Source organism: Plutella xylostella, chromosome 30 (assembly GCF_932276165.1).
Source record: "Plutella xylostella chromosome 30, ilPluXylo3.1, whole genome shotgun sequence".
In the NCBI taxonomy this organism is placed as follows: Eukaryota; Metazoa; Arthropoda; class Insecta; order Lepidoptera; family Plutellidae; genus Plutella; species Plutella xylostella.
Genome location: NC_064010.1, coordinates 2,080,292 through 2,099,641, shown reverse-complemented (window position 1 = coordinate 2,099,641; position 19,350 = coordinate 2,080,292). Strand labels below are relative to the sequence as shown.

The 19,350-nt window shown below is 41.7% G+C and overlaps 1 protein-coding gene across 1 annotated transcript; it reads left to right on the top strand.

The window, feature by feature from the left end:
- Positions 1-1,950: 1,950 nt before the first annotated feature.
- On the top strand, positions 1,951-18,446 carry LOC105385589 (mitochondrial potassium channel). The gene is made up of 6 exons (XM_048632136.1): positions 1,951-2,328; positions 9,306-9,455; positions 10,806-10,968; positions 16,732-16,910; positions 17,325-17,400; positions 17,813-18,446. The coding sequence occupies exons 1-6, from the start codon at positions 2,062-2,064 to the stop codon at positions 18,085-18,087; spliced, it is 1,110 nt and encodes a 369-aa protein (XP_048488093.1). The 5' UTR covers positions 1,951-2,061; the 3' UTR covers positions 18,088-18,446.
- The last annotated feature ends 904 nt before the right edge of the window (positions 18,447-19,350 follow it).

The following is a 19,350-nucleotide window of genomic DNA, read 5'->3' as shown; positions in this document are numbered from 1 at the left end:
ATATTTCACCATTACAGTTCTGTCAATACAACGTGATCGTTCCTAAAATGAGTGCCATTACACTTTTGTGCTTTGTCCAACTAACCAATTTTCAATATTTTAAAGAATAAATGGGCAGTTTATTAGTTTGAAATTGTATAAAAGTACATTCATTGACAACTTCATAATTACCAAGTTGTTTGAATTGAACTGGTAAAAGCTACAACATCACTAAATTCCATAGAAATGCTTTTCATCCCAGAACCATAAATGTTACACCAGCTGGAGTTGGCATGAAGACATACAATATTGCTAAGTACACCTAAAGTTGAATTTATTGACAACATGAGTATTTTATCTGTTGGTTTCTACTGCAAAACTGTATTTATCCTGAACTGGTACAAAAGACCACTAAAAGAAAACACAGAGAATATTTTTAGCCATGTTAATTGACGACAATTGAACCCTTTATAGTCAACTTGGGCAACCAAGCCAAACAGACCTTTGCAACCAACGCGAATTAGAAAGAGTAATAAAAATAAAATGAGATGACTCATACATGGAAACATATTGCTTGCAGATGTGAAAAAACATGGGAAAACAGCGTTTTGTTGAATGAAACTAGGCAAAATAAGTTTATGTACGGATAAAACATACAAAATAATGAATCTTACCTTGTTAGCAGACAGTATCAAGACATGAAACGGGATGAATTCTCAAACGCAAGAAAGCACTGTTTGCACGGCAAAAACATAAACTGTACCAGCGAAGTTTCATCACTTAAACACAGAAACATAATCACTGCACACTGCACTCGCGATTACAACCTTTCTCGTCCATTTTGTACGATTGTTTCAATCAAATATTTACATTTTATTATCACATGTTGGGACAACGGATAGGGAGAGGATGCGAAACTCAGCGTGGCCTTTCTTCCCCGGCCGACATGGAAGTAAGTTCGCCACTACCGAAAATAACAAGCACGACGCCACGCGCGGATATAGTAAAATATAAAGATTTTATTGAATGAAGAGATAAAAGGAATATAGTAAAACAAAGTATACAACAACAGGATTTGCTCAGGCAACAGAAAGCGAGACAGTGAATGATACCAGGTAGAAATGATTAAATCTACCAAAGTCCTGCCAAAAGGGATGGAAAGGGTAGAAAGATACTAGTAGAATTTTCAGGCAATATAAATTCGAATAGTCTCTATCCGAGTAGCCTGTCTGGTTGTCTTAATATAAAATAACCAAATTGCTGCAATGGGGCCTCAGTAGCTCAGCTCACGGTTACTGACTGCCCCAATCTCTTATACTAGCCACATTTCGCGCTGGTACGCCCCGGGGTCTGGCTCGTTCGTCACTCACCGTTGAGACGTTTGCGAGCTGGGACATGATGACTTTGACCAGACCGGGCCCCATGGCCTCTGTTTCTAAGCCATACGGGAGAAATAAATAATGTGCTCCCGAGCCACCTGTATCTCTCCCGTTTCAGGTTTTCCGCAGCACCAGCTGCCGTTCCCACCGCCCTAAAATTTAGTGGGTCATGCGACGCTGCCAGCACCAGCATGTCGACGACCTCCCATGTGCTCAGAGGATGAGCAATATCCCATCAGGCCTCTTCCCGTCAGTCATCGCCAATATTATCTTACAGAAATCTACTCTAAAGAAATTTATTTTTAGTGTGGCAGCATATTTAGCCGTAAGTTTACAAAAGTTACCGCTAGAGGCGCTGCTGTCTATCAATAGCGAAATTCGTTACACGCAGCATCCAAAAAGGTTTCATTTTCTTATTTTCTGCAGTGTTTAAGTTTACTCATAGGAGAAATTTTACATTTCAATAATTTTGGATTGAGATTTCACTTTTTTAATTTTAAGATTCAATATTTTTTAGTGTAGTTGTATTGCAGAATTGCCGCTTGCTACCTCTAAAGGAACGACACAGTACCTACAAAATGTAATAAACTGACGTTTAAAACGTCACTTTTTCGACCTCCCGTCACCGTGTCGCGATGATATCACCCAAAAAATGCAAATAAAACTACGAAATTAAACAGCGCGAACCGAATAACATGTAAGAATGGCCGAGAAGTTCCGCCAGCTCGTCCAGCGGCTGCGGGGGAAGCTGCCCAGTTCCGCAGAAGTGGGCCAGTTGAACGCACAGGGCCGTGAGAAAGTCGATCAGCTGATAACGAAGTATATGCCAGCTTCGAAGGTGACAGAAATTGCGGAGAAATTCAAGCAGCAAGCCATCACGACGAGGGTGAAGGAGCTGGTCGCCAGATATGAGAAGTTCACGGGCGTCCAGGAGATCATGGCGATCCAGAATACGGTTATTGATGCTCAGGTGAGCTGGTTTTTGGTGCCGGAATTTTTGGTGTAGTTGTGATGAAATGCAGAAAAGTTACTGTATTAGCTACAGGTAGCGTGTTATTTTTTTCTGAAGCAGCAGGATTTTCACCCAGGGACCTCTTATAAATGTACAACTAAATGATAAATTGATTTTGTTAGTTTTACGCCACATTTCAGCCCTGTATGTTTTTGTACAGTAAATTCGTCACACTTTTAAATACCATAACTATATCGTAAGGAAAGACATGTTTGTATCAAACTTTTAGCAATGACTATTTTAGATGTTTAAAGTCCATTTGGTGGCAGACACTGTAGAAATCAGCTATTAGCTCTTATAGCTGATGACTTTGAACACATTAAATTAAATTTAAAATATAGCTATTTCACATATCTACATACCTAATTTTTTTTTTTTAAATCTTTATTTTATTTAGAGACTTTGATCATACATGAACATGACAGTCCCATCGTAACTTATTCTAAGACTTAACTTACGCTTACAATGTAGAATCTAATCTTAAGGATGTACAGTGTTTAACATATTTATACACGTACATTGCTTCACTACTGCTAGGCTCAGATAAATAACTTTGTAGAATACCTACATCAACAAAGTTTATTTTTAACTGATTTTGTAATGCTTGTCTTAAGTTCGTATACCGGCGGCATTCTACTAAAATATGATAAATATCCTCTACGGAACTGCAGACATTACAATTTGGACTTTCGTTTTTTTTCATCAAAAAGTTGAATTTATTAAACGGGATATGACCTGATCGAATTCTAAAAGCTATTGTTAAATATCTTCTATCTAAATTTAGATTGGCAAACCAAGGAATGTGAGGTGGTTCGCTTTGCATTGTTCTGTACCATATGCCCTTTTCACAAGATCTTTCATCAAAATGTGTTTTCCATTTGTTGTGACTTTCTTTTTTATACCTAGGTAGAACTTCTGAATAACACGGTATTATATTTATGTATGTGCCCGTAATTGACGCATTATTTGCCAAGCGATCCGCTCTTTCATTCCCTAGTAAACCAATGTGAGATGGAACCCATTGCAGTCTCAGCTGCAACCCTTTTTTGTCGAATTTATTAAGTAACGCCAGGACATCGTAGGCTAACGGCACGCCTCTGACACCAGAGGCACACCGAGCCAAATGTTGGAGGGCGCTTCTACTATCTGTAAAAATAACAAACTTCCGACTGTCCGTAACAAGATCGCTTAAATGTGTAAGTGCTTCTGAGATCGCAACAAGCTCCAAGGACATAATAGTAATGTCACAGTTTGTAATTTTAAGACTTCTAGATTTATGTACATTTGCATCATAGAAAGCAGCACCAGATCCATTGACACTTTTGGACCCATCGGTATATAATTTGTGCCAGTCACTGTATTTATTATGTAATTCTTGTATAACTGTATTTTTCAAAATATTCAAGTCATATGATTTTTTTGCCATTTTAATGCTATCTAAGGTGTAGGCAGTAAAATTACAAATATCTATGTTATTTATCCACGTGTCTAATGTAAACATTGGTAATATTTCACTACGAGATATGGATTCTTCTTTTATCTTTTCATAAAGTAACGCTAACAATGGTTTTTTTTTAGTGAGCCAGTATCTATTGGTCGAAATTAGTACATTTAGTTCATTCATCAACTCGATTGTCCCATTACCTTCCCATGACTGTGCTCTTAAACAATATTTATATGCTAAAAATATCCTTCTTATTGCCAGAGGTGGGATGGATAGTTCAGATTCCATGACATGAATTGGGGTGCTTTTAATGAACCCACCGATGATACGTAACGCTTGGTTTTGTATTTTATCTAACTTGTAACAATGGGTTTTTGCTGTATTATCGAACAAAAAAGAAGCGTAGTCCATTCTACTTCTAATTAAGGCTGTGTATATTCTTCGTAAATGTTTTGGATGTATACCCCACCCGGAGCCTGCCAATACCTTAAGAATATTAAGAAATTTTTGGGTCTTTTCAACAACTTCATTGACCTGTTTCCCCCATCTTAAGGAGCTATCCATCCATAAACCCAAGTATTTAATACATTGTGCAAATTCTAGTTGACATCCATTAATTTTTAATTCTATTTGTTGATTTCTGTGACCTCTACTAAATAAACAATATTTGGATTTACTGGGAGATATTTCTAAACCTAATTTATCTAACAAAATTACTATGGCATCAATTGCATTTTGCATATTACTAACACTATCACAAATTTTCTTAGAACTTACATATAAAGCAAAATCATCAGCGTACTGGGATATCATAACGTTTGTTATAGTATGACATATATTAGCAGTAACAATATTGAAAATCAAAGGAGACATTGGATCACCCTGTGCTAAACCTTTTGCAGTCCATCTGTTTATTATTGTTGATCCGTCTTCCTGATTTTTTATGGTCAAATGTCTTTTACTCAATAGATTCCATAAATACCTACTTATATATAACCCTGCGTCAATAGATTCAAGACTAGTGATAACATTTCCAATTTGTATATTATTATATGCATTGTCAACATCTAAGAAGCAAGCTAGTGTAGGCATGTTATGGGTAAAACTAATTTGGATTTGGAGTATTAACCGTGCCAATGAATCTATGCATGACTGAGAACGTCTAAAACCAGTGGCCTTTTTGGAAAGTATCTTATTTCTTTCGACATACCACTCAAGTCGTTTGACAATCATACTGTGAAATATTTTGCATATGCAGGACATTAGGGCAATTGGTCTTAACTTAGTAACTGTATGAGATGTGACACTTAACTTCGGTATCGGTACAATTTGGATCTCTCTCCACTGATATGGAATCTTTCCTGTTTCAAATATTAAATTATATGTCTGCAGTAGATACAACTTCACTATATCCGGTAGGTTGAATATCATAGAAAATGTAATTTGGTCCTGTCCCGGCGCTGTATCCGTTCTCTTTAAACACATCTTAAATTCATGAATTTTAAAACTCGATTGTAGTTCTTCATTAACAGAAAGTATTTCAGGAGTGTTTACAAGAACGGAGTCTGGTGCCAGGCTATGGATCAGATCGGTCTTTTGTAAGTCAGATATAGCACAAGGACTACTTTTGTAACCTTTCATCCAACGCATGCGATTCCACATTTCAGATACGGATGTGGATTCATCTATACTACTACAGAAATCTTGCCACCCTTGAGCTTTAGCTTTACGTATCAACCTCTGAGCTTCCTTAATCCGTTCATTTAAAACTATAAGATTAGTTGGCGTAGGATTTCTTCTAAAGAAACTCAGTGCTAACCTTCTTTGTGCTACAGCTTTTGATAAATCTTGGTTCCAGTAGGATTTGGGTTTAAATTTAGATTGAGGATCATGACATATTTTTAACATTGGTATAGACTTATCAGCAGCCTTATTAATTTGTTCCATTATAAAATCATACCTATTTTGTACATCATTACATGTCACACAGTTACTAAATGATTCTTCAAGAGTTTCCCTATACAGTTTCCAGTCCGCTTTTTTAAAATTTCTTCGTTTTAAAGTGCTACCTAGTTTGTGAGTCATTAATTTATTTGTAATTATTAAGTGGTCACTACCAAAACATTCATTTGTAACATTCCATGTCCAAAGTAAACATATATCTGAAGATACAAAGGTAATATCAGGAGAAGATTCCTGAAGAACCCCATTAACTAGTCTTACTCTGGTTGCTCTGCCATCATTTAAAGAAATATAACCGTTATCTAAAGAAGACTCCATTATCTGGTTTCCTCGGGCATCGTTTTTATACGACCAGTTTGTATGATGACCGTTGAAGTCACCCGCAATCAATGATTTAGTCGGGTATAGACAAAATATTTGGTCCCAGTCATTTTTGGTTACATTTACATTTGACGGACAGTAAATAGATATTATGTTTTCTAAGTTATAACAATTGAGTACTTTTATAGCCACTAATTCTATACCTAAATTACTTATGTTTATTATATTAGGTACAGCTCTTATTGACTTATGGACAATGATTGCAACACCACCAAAAGAATCAATTCTATCGTTTCTAAAAATATTAAAATTACTTATCCGAAGTCCTGATTCTGGTTCCAGCCATGATTCACTGATTATCGCCACATGTATGTTCTCAGTATGAAGATAACATTCAAACTCAACTATTTTAGGTCTTATACTTTGTGCATTCCACTGAGCAATGTTAATTGTTATGTTTCTATTTACATTATTGTCATTCATTATTGAACGTGTTTGTTATTGTATTAAACCAATCATAACTCTTCAACATTTCCATTATAAAGTTCTTAACTTCATTAACACATATTTTCACCAGCATTTGAATTTTTTCTTCCCATGTCTTTTCTGTCAAAATTATATCTTTAATTTTTCCGAGTGTACTCATGAAGTTAAACTTTCTTTCCCTTTTATTTTTCTTCTCTTCATTTTCTGTCAACATTGGTTCCTGTCTCATATTTGTTTCTGTATCGCTACTGAACATGGTTTCATCTTGTAAGTTGTTTCTTTTTTTATTCTTTTTGCGGCTAGATTTATTCGTTTTGTTATTGGAACTATTTACTTCCGGTTCTTGTTGTGTCATTTCTCTGTGTACTATAGCTTTAGTTAAAACTATATCTCTGTAGGAAGGTTTTTTATTTAAGATCGGTTGAGTGTCCTCTAAATTAGTATCACCGTTATAACCCTCTTGTACAATACTATCGCATTCTTCTGTTTGTATTTCCGTGAGGTATTTATTCAGTGCCACTTTGTAAGTGCAGTTATCTTGTGACATAATAACTCGTATTTGTCTCTCTTTTAAGTAGACTGGACATCTTTTATACAATGAAATATGGCTGCCTTTACAGTTAATGCATTTGTAATTTGTTGTATCACAGTTCGCATGTTGTCCTCCACATTTTGGGCACAATACCTTCTTAGTTGGGCACTGTCGCATTAAATGCCCGAATTTCCAGCAATTCGAGCATTGTGTGACGGGAAATATATAGGGTTCTACTTCAAACCTGCACCCGTAACCACGTACGTACGGGGGTAGAGTAGACCCCTTGAAACAAAAGCGCACTGATTCGCTCTCAACCCACTCGCCTTCATAATTCTTTCTTTTTAACCTTCTTACTGAAATAATCTCGGCTTCACTTTTAATGTTCTTCATTAAATCTTCGTCACTTTCTTCAAGATCCATTTCTTTCACGACGCCGTATATAAAGTTTAGTTTATGTGTTAACTGGCATCTATATCCTAAATCAGCAATATTTTTATTATGAAGCAGTTTTTTTGCATCTTCAGCAGTTTCAAAGCGTATGAACACTTTATATGGGTTTTTATATTTTATTTTCAAAATGTTATTTATATTTTCTAGCATTAGTTTTTTGGCTAGAGCAATTTGTTTTGGCAACATTTCTTTCGCAGTCATACATACCTCAGTATCGACTATGTCACTAGAATCTTGCTCCATCTGCTTGTTATTTGTAGAAAAACTACGTGCTAGCCTTTTAGGTCTGCGGTGTGTCACTTTTATAAATTCATCTTCCTCTTTGTCTTCGCTGCTGTCTTGTCTTTGTCTTTTCTCTGCCAAGCGGCAATCATTCTCCTCATCAGATAGTTGTGTCCCGTTTTCATCCCACTCTAATTCTGCATCACTCGCTTTTTGGTCACTCATTAGCACTTTTTCGTTATTAGAACTTACTAAAATTGGACTAGTAGAAACGCCCCTTTGACTCATTTTTATTGTAATTGCGGGTAGACGTAAAAAATCTCATCGCGCTCAATTCGACTGGCGGAATGCGTGCACTCACGACAAGTCGTCGCTCGCGAATGACATACCTAATTGTTATCATTACTTTCTTGGATCTAAAATTATCAGGTGATGCAAGTATATTTGCATAGAATCTACAATGTTTGCTAAGTGCAATATGATAAAAAATACATAGCTTTGCAATAAAAAAAAATTAGTGTACATAAGACTTCAGGGAGATTATATTATGGTGTAGATATATTTATATGATTAAGGTAGTGCAGATTCAGGTTAACTGTTAACTTATTATATGCCTCCTAATTTCCAGTACAAATTCTGCCTGTGACACATTTACACTTACTCCTATACTTACTCAATATCTCATCCATAATAAATTTACATAACAAGTCTAACCCCACACTTTCCATCCACTTCCCCAGGAGAGCTTCGTAACCTCCCTGGAGCGGCAGTGCAACCTCTGTATTGTGTAACATCTCTCAGCCATAATTTACTACATGTTTTTAACTTTCATCCTATATTATATCCTCCTTATTGTAAAACCCAGACTAAAGATAGTTCTGGTTTAGAACCAGAGATTTCATACAAAATCTGTAGTCAAAAGCTCCCTGGGTTTAAACCAGAAATATCATTAGTATTTGTTTTATAATAAGGGGGTGTATATTATATATGTTGCTATTTTATGTAATATCTCTAACCCTATACTTTATACTGGACTGGACAGGTAGAAAATTGTTTCAGTATTGAATCCACTCTTTGTTCTCTGAGTGTATTCAGAAGAACAGCATTGTAAACAGTATGTTACTTAAGTTAATCAAGTAAATTGATATTGGTCATGCTTTTATATTGGAAAGCTGTTCCCGCGAGCTTCGCTTCACCTAAAAAGTTTTCCCGTGGGAATACCGCGATAAAAAGTAGCCTATGTTCTTTCCCAGGGTGTAGATCGTATGTAGGTATATCAAATTTCATTCAAATCTGTTCAGTAGTTTTGGCGTGAAAGAGTAACAGACAGACAGACACAGTTACTTTCGCATTTATAATATTAATTAGGATTAGGTTAGGCGTGTGATGATAGTTCTATGTTTGAATAAATAAATAAAGTGTAGACTTATTAATATATTTGTGCAAATTATTAAATGGATTATATTGGATATTATTGGATTAAATAATAAAATAATTATTTCTCCCCCCTCACAGGAGCGCTTCGTAACCTCCCAGGAGCGGCGGCGCGACCTCGGCCGTCAGCTGGCGGAGCTGGAGGCTCGTCTGAAGGAGCTCCACGCCGACATGCAGAACACCATGAAGGGGGACGAGAAGTATTTGCAGCTGTGTACTGAGGAGCATAAGGTAATGATCCCGTTGTTATAAAACACTAGCTGTGCTCGCTAGCTTCGCTTCGGCATAAAAACTTTTCCCGTGAGAATTCTACAGTAAAAAGTATCCTATGTGGTAATCCAGGGTGTCAGCTAACTCCATATTGAAATACATTCAAATCGGTTCAGCTGTTTTGACATGAAGAAGTAACTAACATACACTCATAAATATACACATACTCACAAACTTTTGCATATTATAATATTAGTAGGATTAAGCGCGAGCGCGTTTAGAGCAGTGGTAGCTCAGTCGGGTAAGCGCTCGCTTTTCACTTTAGAGATGCAGGTTCGAATCCTGGCACTGACATGCACTAATGAGAAGCGTGCGTTTACCCGACTGAGCTACCGGAGCTGGAGGCGCGTCTGAAGGAGCTCCACGCCGACATGCAGAACACCATGAAGGGGGATGAGAAGTATCTGCAGCTGTGTACTGAGGAGCATAAGGTATGGGCATTACATACATACATACATAATGATCACGACTGTTATTGTGTTATCCCTGAATAGGTAGTCCGAGGTGGATCGCAAAAAAGTCACCCGCTTTTCACTGTACATTTGTACTCATGTGATAGGCCGCAAGCCGTATCGCCGTTTTTTGAATGTGTACAATGCACTCTAGTATCATGTGCCAGTTTCTTCACGATGTTTTCCTTCACCATAAGAGCGATGTAAACCACATTGTACCTAGCACTCATTGGTACATGTCCGGGATTCGAACCCGCATCTCTGGCTTGAGAAGCGTTACCCGCTGGTCTACCGGAGCTGGAGGCTCGTCTGAAGGAGCTCCACGCCGACATGCAGAACACCATGAAGGGGGACGAGAAGTACCTGCAGCTGTGTACTGAGGAGCACAAGGTATTCTATTCTATTCTATCCTTTTCTCTGTGGGGGTGTAAGTACCTGCACCTGGCTCTCTCGAGTGGAACCTTTGTGCATATCCCCAAGGTCTAAACTGCCTTCCTATTCCTAAGCTGGTCCACTGCGGGTTGGTGGGTTCACATATCTAGATGTGCTAAATCTAGATATGCAGGTTTCCCCAGGTACCGACAAATTGATAGTTCCTAAAGTTGGTAGCTTTTAGCACCGTGAACCTTAACAAACTAACAAACCGGCTATTCGAGGAGAGGCCTATTCACGCATTTTAAAAAAAATGGATAGTTTGTTTAGTTTTATGCAAAAGTGTATTTGCAGGATACTCGAAAACTCACTTATCTAATGGTATCCTTTTATTCTATGCACTTATATGACAAAAGGAGCTCTAGCTAGACTCTATGTTGTTCAGACAATAATTAACCGTATTCACCTTAAAACTATCTCTCCACAGCTAATAATCTCAGAGCGAGCCCTCCGCCTCATGTTCTCGGACGCTGAGCGTGAGGAGCGCGAGCTGTTCGCCACCATGAGCGCCGCCGTGAAGCTCGGCCACGAGCGCGAGCGAGCCCACGCCGAGCGGAACAAGTACTGGTACATCGTCGCCAGCATAGCAGGTGACCATACCAAGCCATCTAGCAACTAAATAGCGCCATCTAGTAACTGTTCGCCACCATGAGCGCCGCCGTGAAGCTCGGCCACGAGCGCGAGCGAGCCCACGCCGAGCGGAACAAGTACTGGTACATCGTCGCCAGCATAGCAGGTGACCATACCAAGCCATCTACTAACTAAATAGCGCCATCTAGTAACTAAATAGCGCCATCTAGTAACTGTTCGCCACCATGAGCGCCGCCGTGAAGCTCGGCCACGAGCGCGAGCGAGCCCACGCCGAGCGGAACAAGTACTGGTACATCGTCGCCAGCATAGCAGGTGACCATACCAAGCCATCTACTAACTAAATAGCGCCATCTAGTAACTAAATAGCGCCATCTAGTAACTGTTCGCCACCATGAGCGCCGCCGTGAAGCTCGGCCACGAGCGCGAGCGAGCCCACGCCGAGCGGAACAAGTACTGGTACATCGTCGCCAGCATAGCAGGTGACCATACCAAGCCATCTACTAACTAAATAGCGCCATCTAGTAACTAAATAGCGCCATCTAGTAACTGTTCGCCACCATGAGCGCCGCCGTGAAGCTCGGCCACGAGCGCGAGCGAGCCCACGCCGAGCGGAACAAGTACTGGTACATCGTCGCCAGCATAGCAGGTGACCATACCAAGCCATCTACTAACTAAATAGCGCCATCTAGTAACTAAATAGCGCCATCTAGTAACTAAATAGCGCCATCTAGTAACTAAATAGCGCCATCTAGTAACTAAATAGCGCCATCTAGTAACTAAATAGCGCCATCTAGTAACTGTTCGCCACCATGAGCGCCGCCGTGAAGCTCGGCCACGAGCGCGAGCGAGCCCACGCCGAGCGGAACAAGTACTGGTACATCGTCGCCAGCATAGCAGGTGACCATACCAAGCCATCTACTAACTAAATAGCGCCATCTTCTAACTAAATAGCGCCATCTAGTAACTGTTCGCCACCATGAGCGCCGCCGTGAAGCTCGGCCACGAGCGCGAGCGAGCCCACGCCGAGCGGAACAAGTACTGGTACATCGTCGCCAGCATAGCAGGTGACCATACCAAGCCATCTACTAACTAAATAGCGCCATCTAGTAACTGTTCGCCACCATGAGCGCCGCCGTGAAGCTCGGCCACGAGCGCGAGCGAGCCCACGCCGAGCGGAACAAGTACTGGTACATCGTCGCCAGCATAGCAGGTGACCATACCAAGCCATCTACTAACTAAATAGCGCCATCTAGTAACTAAATAGCGCCATCTAGTAACTGTTCGCCACCATGAGCGCCGCCGTGAAGCTCGGCCACGAGCGCGAGCGAGCCCACGCCGAGCGGAACAAGTACTGGTACATCGTCGCCAGCATAGCAGGTGACCATACCAAGCCATCTACTAACTAAATAGCGCCATCTAGTAACTAAATAGCGCCATCTAGTAACTGTTCGCCACCATGAGCGCCGCCGTGAAGCTCGGCCACGAGCGCGAGCGAGCCCACGCCGAGCGGAACAAGTACTGGTACATCGTCGCCAGCATAGCAGGTGACCATACCAAGCCATCTACTAACTAAATAGCGCCATCTTCTAACTAAATAGCGCCATCTAGTAACTGTTCGCCACCATGAGCGCCGCCGTGAAGCTCGGCCACGAGCGCGAGCGAGCCCACGCCGAGCGGAACAAGTACTGGTACATCGTCGCCAGCATAGCAGGTGACCATACCAAGCCATCTACTAACTAAATAGCGCCATCTAGTAACTAAATAGCGCCATCTAGTAACTGTTCGCCACCATGAGCGCCGCCGTGAAGCTCGGCCACGAGCGCGAGCGAGCCCACGCCGAGCGGAACATGTACTGGTACATCGTCGCCAGCATAGCAGGTGACCATACCAAGCCATCTACTAACTAAATAGCGCCATCTAGTAACTAAATAGCGCCATCTAGTAACTGTTCGCCACCATGAGCGCCGCCGTGAAGCTCGGCCACGAGCGCGAGCGAGCCCACGCCGAGCGGAACAAGTACTGGTACATCGTCGCCAGCATAGCAGGTGACCATACCAAGCCATCTACTAACTAAATAGCGCCATCTAGTAACTAAATAGCGCCATCTAGTAACTAAATAGCGCCATCTAGTAACTGTTCGCCACCATGAGCGCCGCCGTGAAGCTCGGCCACGAGCGCGAGCGAGCCCACGCCGAGCGGAACAAGTACTGGTACATCGTCGCCAGCATAGCAGGTGACCATACCAAGCCATCTACTAACTAAATAGCGCCATCTAGTAACTAAATAGCGCCTTCTAGTAACTGTTCGCCACCATGAGCGCCGCCGTGAAGCTCGGCCACGAGCGCGAGCGAGCCCACGCCGAGCGGAACAAGTACTGGTACATCGTCGCCAGCATAGCAGGTGACCATACCAAGCCATCTACTAACTAAATAGCGCCATCTACTAACTAAATAGCGCCATCTAGTAACTAAATAGCGCCATCTACTAACTAAATAGCGCCATCTAGTAACTAAATAGCGCCATCTAGTAACTAAATAGCGCCATCTAGTAACTGTTCGCCACCATGAGCGCCGCCGTGAAGCTCGGCCACGAGCGCGAGCGAGCCCACGCCGAGCGGAACAAGTACTGGTACATCGTCGCCAGCATAGCAGGTGACCATACCAAGCCATCTACTAACTAAATAGCGCCATCTAGTAACTGTTCGCCACCATGAGCGCCGCCGTGAAGCTCGGCCACGAGCGCGAGCGAGCCCACGCCGAGCGGAACAAGTACTGGTACATCGTCGCCAGCATAGCAGGTGACCATACCAAGCCATCTACTAACTAAATAGCGCCATCTAGTAACTGTTCGCCACCATGAGCGCCGCCGTGAAGCTCGGCCACGAGCGCGAGCGAGCCCACGCCGAGCGGAACAAGTACTGGTACATCGTCGCCAGCATAGCAGGTGACCATACCAAGCCATCTACTAACTAAATAGCGCCATCTACTAACTAAATAGCGCCATCTACTAACTAAATAGCGCCATCTAGTAACTAAATAGCGCCATCTAGTAACTAAATAGCGCCATCTAGTAACTGTTCGCCACCATGAGCGCCGCCGTGAAGCTCGGCCACGAGCGCGAGCGAGCCCACGCCGAGCGGAACAAGTACTGGTACATCGTCGCCAGCATAGCAGGTGACCATACCAAGCCATCTACTAACTAAATAGCGCCATCTAGTAACTAAATAGCGCCATCTAGTAACTGTTCGCCACCATGAGCGCCGCCGTGAAGCTCGGCCACGAGCGCGAGCGAGCCCACGCCGAGCGGAACAAGTACTGGTACATCGTCGCCAGCATAGCAGGTGACCATACCAAGCCATCTACTAACTAAATAGCGCCATCTAGTAACTAAATAGCGCCATCTAGTAACTGTTCGCCACCATGAGCGCCGCCGTGAAGCTCGGCCACGAGCGCGAGCGAGCCCACGCCGAGCGGAACAAGTACTGGTACATCGTCGCCAGCATAGCAGGTGACCATACCAAGCCATCTACTAACTAAATAGCGCCATCTAGTAACTAAATAGCGCCATCTAGTAACTGTTCGCCACCATGAGCGCCGCCGTGAAGCTCGGCCACGAGCGCGAGCGAGCCCACGCCGAGCGGAACAAGTACTGGTACATCGTCGCCAGCATAGCAGGTGACCATACCAAGCCATCTACTAACTAAATAGCGCCATCTTCTAACTAAATAGCGCCATCTAGTAACTGTTCGCCACCATGAGCGCCGCCGTGAAGCTCGGCCACGAGCGCGAGCGAGCCCACGCCGAGCGGAACAAGTACTGGTACATCGTCGCCAGCATAGCAGGTGACCATACCAAGCCATCTACTAACTAAATAGCGCCATCTAGTAACTAAATAGCGCCATCTAGTAACTGTTCGCCACCATGAGCGCCGCCGTGAAGCTCGGCCACGAGCGCGAGCGAGCCCACGCCGAGCGGAACAAGTACTGGTACATCGTCGCCAGCATAGCAGGTGACCATACCAAGCCATCTACTAACTAAATAGCGCCATCTAGTAACTGTTCGCCACCATGAGCGCCGCCGTGAAGCTCGGCCACGAGCGCGAGCGAGCCCACGCCGAGCGGAACAAGTACTGGTACATCGTCGCCAGCATAGCAGGTGACCATACCAAGCCATCTACTAACTAAATAGCGCCATCTAGTAACTAAATAGCGCCATCTAGTAACTGTTCGCCACCATGAGCGCCGCCGTGAAGCTCGGCCACGAGCGCGAGCGAGCCCACGCCGAGCGGAACAAGTACTGGTACATCGTCGCCAGCATAGCAGGTGACCATACCAAGCCATCTACTAACTAAATAGCGCCATCTAGTAACTAAATAGCGCCATCTAGTAACTAAATAGCGCCATCTAGTAACTAAATAGCGCCATCTAGTAACTAAATAGCGCCATCTAGTAACTAAATAGCGCCATCTAGTAACTGTTCGCCACCATGAGCGCCGCCGTGAAGCTCGGCCACGAGCGCGAGCGAGCCCACGCCGAGCGGAACAAGTACTGGTACATCGTCGCCAGCATAGCAGGTGACCATACCAAGCCATCTACTAACTAAATAGCGCCATCTTCTAACTAAATAGCGCCATCTAGTAACTGTTCGCCACCATGAGCGCCGCCGTGAAGCTCGGCCACGAGCGCGAGCGAGCCCACGCCGAGCGGAACAAGTACTGGTACATCGTCGCCAGCATAGCAGGTGACCATACCAAGCCATCTACTAACTAAATAGCGCCATCTAGTAACTGTTCGCCACCATGAGCGCCGCCGTGAAGCTCGGCCACGAGCGCGAGCGAGCCCACGCCGAGCGGAACAAGTACTGGTACATCGTCGCCAGCATAGCAGGTGACCATACCAAGCCATCTACTAACTAAATAGCGCCATCTAGTAACTAAATAGCGCCATCTAGTAACTGTTCGCCACCATGAGCGCCGCCGTGAAGCTCGGCCACGAGCGCGAGCGAGCCCACGCCGAGCGGAACAAGTACTGGTACATCGTCGCCAGCATAGCAGGTGACCATACCAAGCCATCTACTAACTAAATAGCGCCATCTAGTAACTAAATAGCGCCATCTAGTAACTAAATAGCGCCATCTATGTTTCTTTTATGTGTGTGTGTACAAATAAAGAATATTCTATCTATCTATCTATCTAAATAGTGCCATCTAGTAACTAAATTGCACAAGTCCAGTACTTGTGCTATTTAGTTACATCGTCGCCAGCATAGCAGATGTGTGAGGCAATACAGCGCCATCTAGTAGCTGAGACACAAGTTTTGACATAATATCGTCGCTACCATGTTTGGTAAGGAAAATTTGACTTTTAGGTGTATTCGGTAAGACCTAGAGTTTCTCTACAAAACGTATAGAATACGACTGCTATGTATTAGTATTCTGCTTTATACAGGTTGTTGCAAAAAGGGTATACTGAGCCGAAAGAGCCTTTTTGCAACAACCTGTATAGAGGAAAATTATACCGCAAGGAACATACGAACATACAGTGACATTCAGCGATAACTTAAAGAAGACAATTTAAGGTATTCAGAATGAATAATCATTTATCACAAATAACTATTCCACGCTCAAATCGCTCAATAACTTCTTTATAGCATTACATACTCGTAAGTCATCCATACTCCCGAAGGTTGCCTCTTAGAGATCACTCTTGTACCCTTTAAAATTTAGTTTTTCTGTACCTATAAATTCCTATTTCCTCTCTTCCAGGCACAGTGCTTGGCATAGCCGGTTCGTCGATCAACAACCACCTGAAGATGGCGGAGTTTAGAGACATGATGGAGCAACAGATGGCGCGCAGTGCGAGCGTACTCTACACTATAGCGGGAGGGGCCACGGCCAGTCGTGCGGACATCACTGACGCTATGAAGACCGAGTTCGCTTATCAGGTAAATTCACTAATTTAATACTGTAGTGTGGCCATGAAATTGTTAAAGATGGTAGCGCCATCTGTTGACGAGTAGCGGAAAAGCTATCAAAGTGCTAAAGACTGTAGTGCCATCTGTTGTCGAGTAGCTGAAAAACAACAACCTCCGCTAGAGTTTAGAGACATGTCATGATGGAGCTAGAGACATGTCATAATGGAGCAATAGATGGCGCGTTGAGTTACGCTAGCGCCATCTGTTGACGAGTAGCTGAAATACATGATGAAACAATAGATGGCGCACTTAGTTCGGTTCTGTATACATATAGTTTTTAAATATCTAGAATTTAGAATGTTTCAACATACCCTAAGCCAACATAAAATATTAATATAATTACGGCCATGTTTTTTTTAAAGTTACATTTTTATTTGTCTGCAGGAACAATTGGCACAAAGCATGCGCGTCATGCAGGATAGCATCAGCCACCTAGTCACCAAGCAGTCGTCGCTAATAGGTCAGTAGAACCATTAGTAAACTTGCTTTTTAGTTATCTTAAAGTCTGTTTTTTAATCTCAGTACAAAACGAAACATCATTCTATTGTTGATGAACCGTTCAGAATCTATCAATTTAGTATCTAAGATAAAAAAACAGACTCTAGTTGTATGCATTTTTTATGAATGCAGTATTCTGGCGGTACTTCTAAAGTATTACGGCCAGAAGTGGACGATTAGGGGATGTTAATGATAGTAAATTATCGCCTGCTAAAAGATAGGGGTTCCCCGAAGTGCACACTAAAATGAATACTTACTAATGACACCATTTTCAATAAGAAACAAATAATTTGAAACTAACTTCACCCCAATACCCTAACTTCACCCCCTATTATACTTTAATCTTATACCTAAACCTTCAATCTCTTTCACAGACCACCTAAACCACCAAGAGCACGTCTTAGAAACCCAAATGCGGGACCTCAAGCGACTCATTCTAGCAGCTTCAAAATCCAGCGCAAAATCCGACGCAGATTTGGCCAAAGCTTTCGCAGTAGTCCACCAAGAAATGGATGACATCGACAGAACCCCACCCCCAGAAGCGGTCCCTAGTACTGTGGCTTTGGAACCCCAACAGGTCTTCACAGCATTAGGGGTGTTAGTGTGTATAGCGCTTATATTTGGAAATTTCGTCGGTAGGGCTAGTTGATGGGATTGGCTAAGGTATATGGCCCATGGTTATCTTGGTATTGCAATTTTTGTATTTGACTACAGGTTTTTGCAATAATAGTATAGAAATTGGCGTAAATAATAATTACTTTGCAACACTCTGTATTATGGCTATATGTAAGTTTTTCAATGTTAATTCAAGCAGAGTTGAAACTTGTGCGGATGATGATAGAGTTTAAAAATGGCGACTACAGAAAGGGCTGTGTGTTTATTATAAAGGAGTGTAGATAGATCTAGGATAAGATGAGATAGTTCGAGATAGTGTGAGTACGTCCGCCGTTTTTTAAATTGTTTCTTTATTCGAACTGGTTACTTTATAATTATCTATATAATATATATAACTTTTCTTCATTTAAGTACATAAATTATATGAAGTTTACTATTCATATAGTCTTCTAAATTATGGTTATAAAAATTGTAACAAAGCCAAGATAAGCGTGGGTTTATATGTGCAATGTTGATATAAAAAACGTAAAGCTTGGTGTTTGTGAACTAATTAGTTTTTTTTTTATAAGTTTGTAAGAAATGTGGCCATTTTGGCTTGTAGCTGTGATTCGTTATAATTTCAGTTAATACTTTTTTACCCATAAAATACCAAAATCCAAAAAGTAACATTTAAATTTGTTGTAGCTTCTTTAAAGTTAGTTTTGCACATATTTTATATTTTTTTCTAAGCAACTTGAAATAATGTTACTAAAAACTGTTAAGTAAGCAATTGTTTTTTTCCTGATTGTGATATCCCATTGCTAGGTATAGATAGTTTTATTTGTAAAAATAATGCAAAAAAATGTGATTTCATTTTTAAAGTTACACTTTATACACTTGTCATAAGTGAGGTACAAAATGTCATGGAAACGATATTGTTACTTGTTTTGCATCAGAATTATTTCAAAATAATTTCTGTTTTTTTTGGAAAACCATTGTATATAGTTTGCCGGTAAGAAATAACAGTCTATGTTTTGTGTAACAGTATAATTTAAACGAACATAAAGTGGTAATATAGTTGTTATAATTAAACTTTTTTGTTTTATTTTATAGAAGACATTTACTACCTATGCCTTTTGTTTTTATTTGAGAAATAAATTATTAAGATCCACAAGTAAGCATAAATAGTTTTACAATAAGGATATACCTACTGAGCAAAAAAACGGGTGAGTCAGTTGTAATTCTGAAAAACTTCTACTACCTACTTTACTTCTACATTTAGAGATTCATGGACCATATATATCGGCTTACTCTTTTT

Excerpts from the sequence above, each read along its gene's own strand:
- LOC105385589 (XM_048632136.1), top strand. The coding sequence starts at position 2,062 with ATGGCCGAGAAGTTCCGCCAGCTCGTCCAGCGGCTGCGGGGGAAGCTG. Across the intron at positions 10,969-16,731 it reads CATCGTCGCCAGCATAGCAG|GCACAGTGCTTGGCATAGCC; the intron begins GTGACCATACCA and ends CCTCTCTTCCAG. Across the intron at positions 17,401-17,812 it reads CAAGCAGTCGTCGCTAATAG|ACCACCTAAACCACCAAGAG; the intron begins GTCAGTAGAACC and ends TCTCTTTCACAG.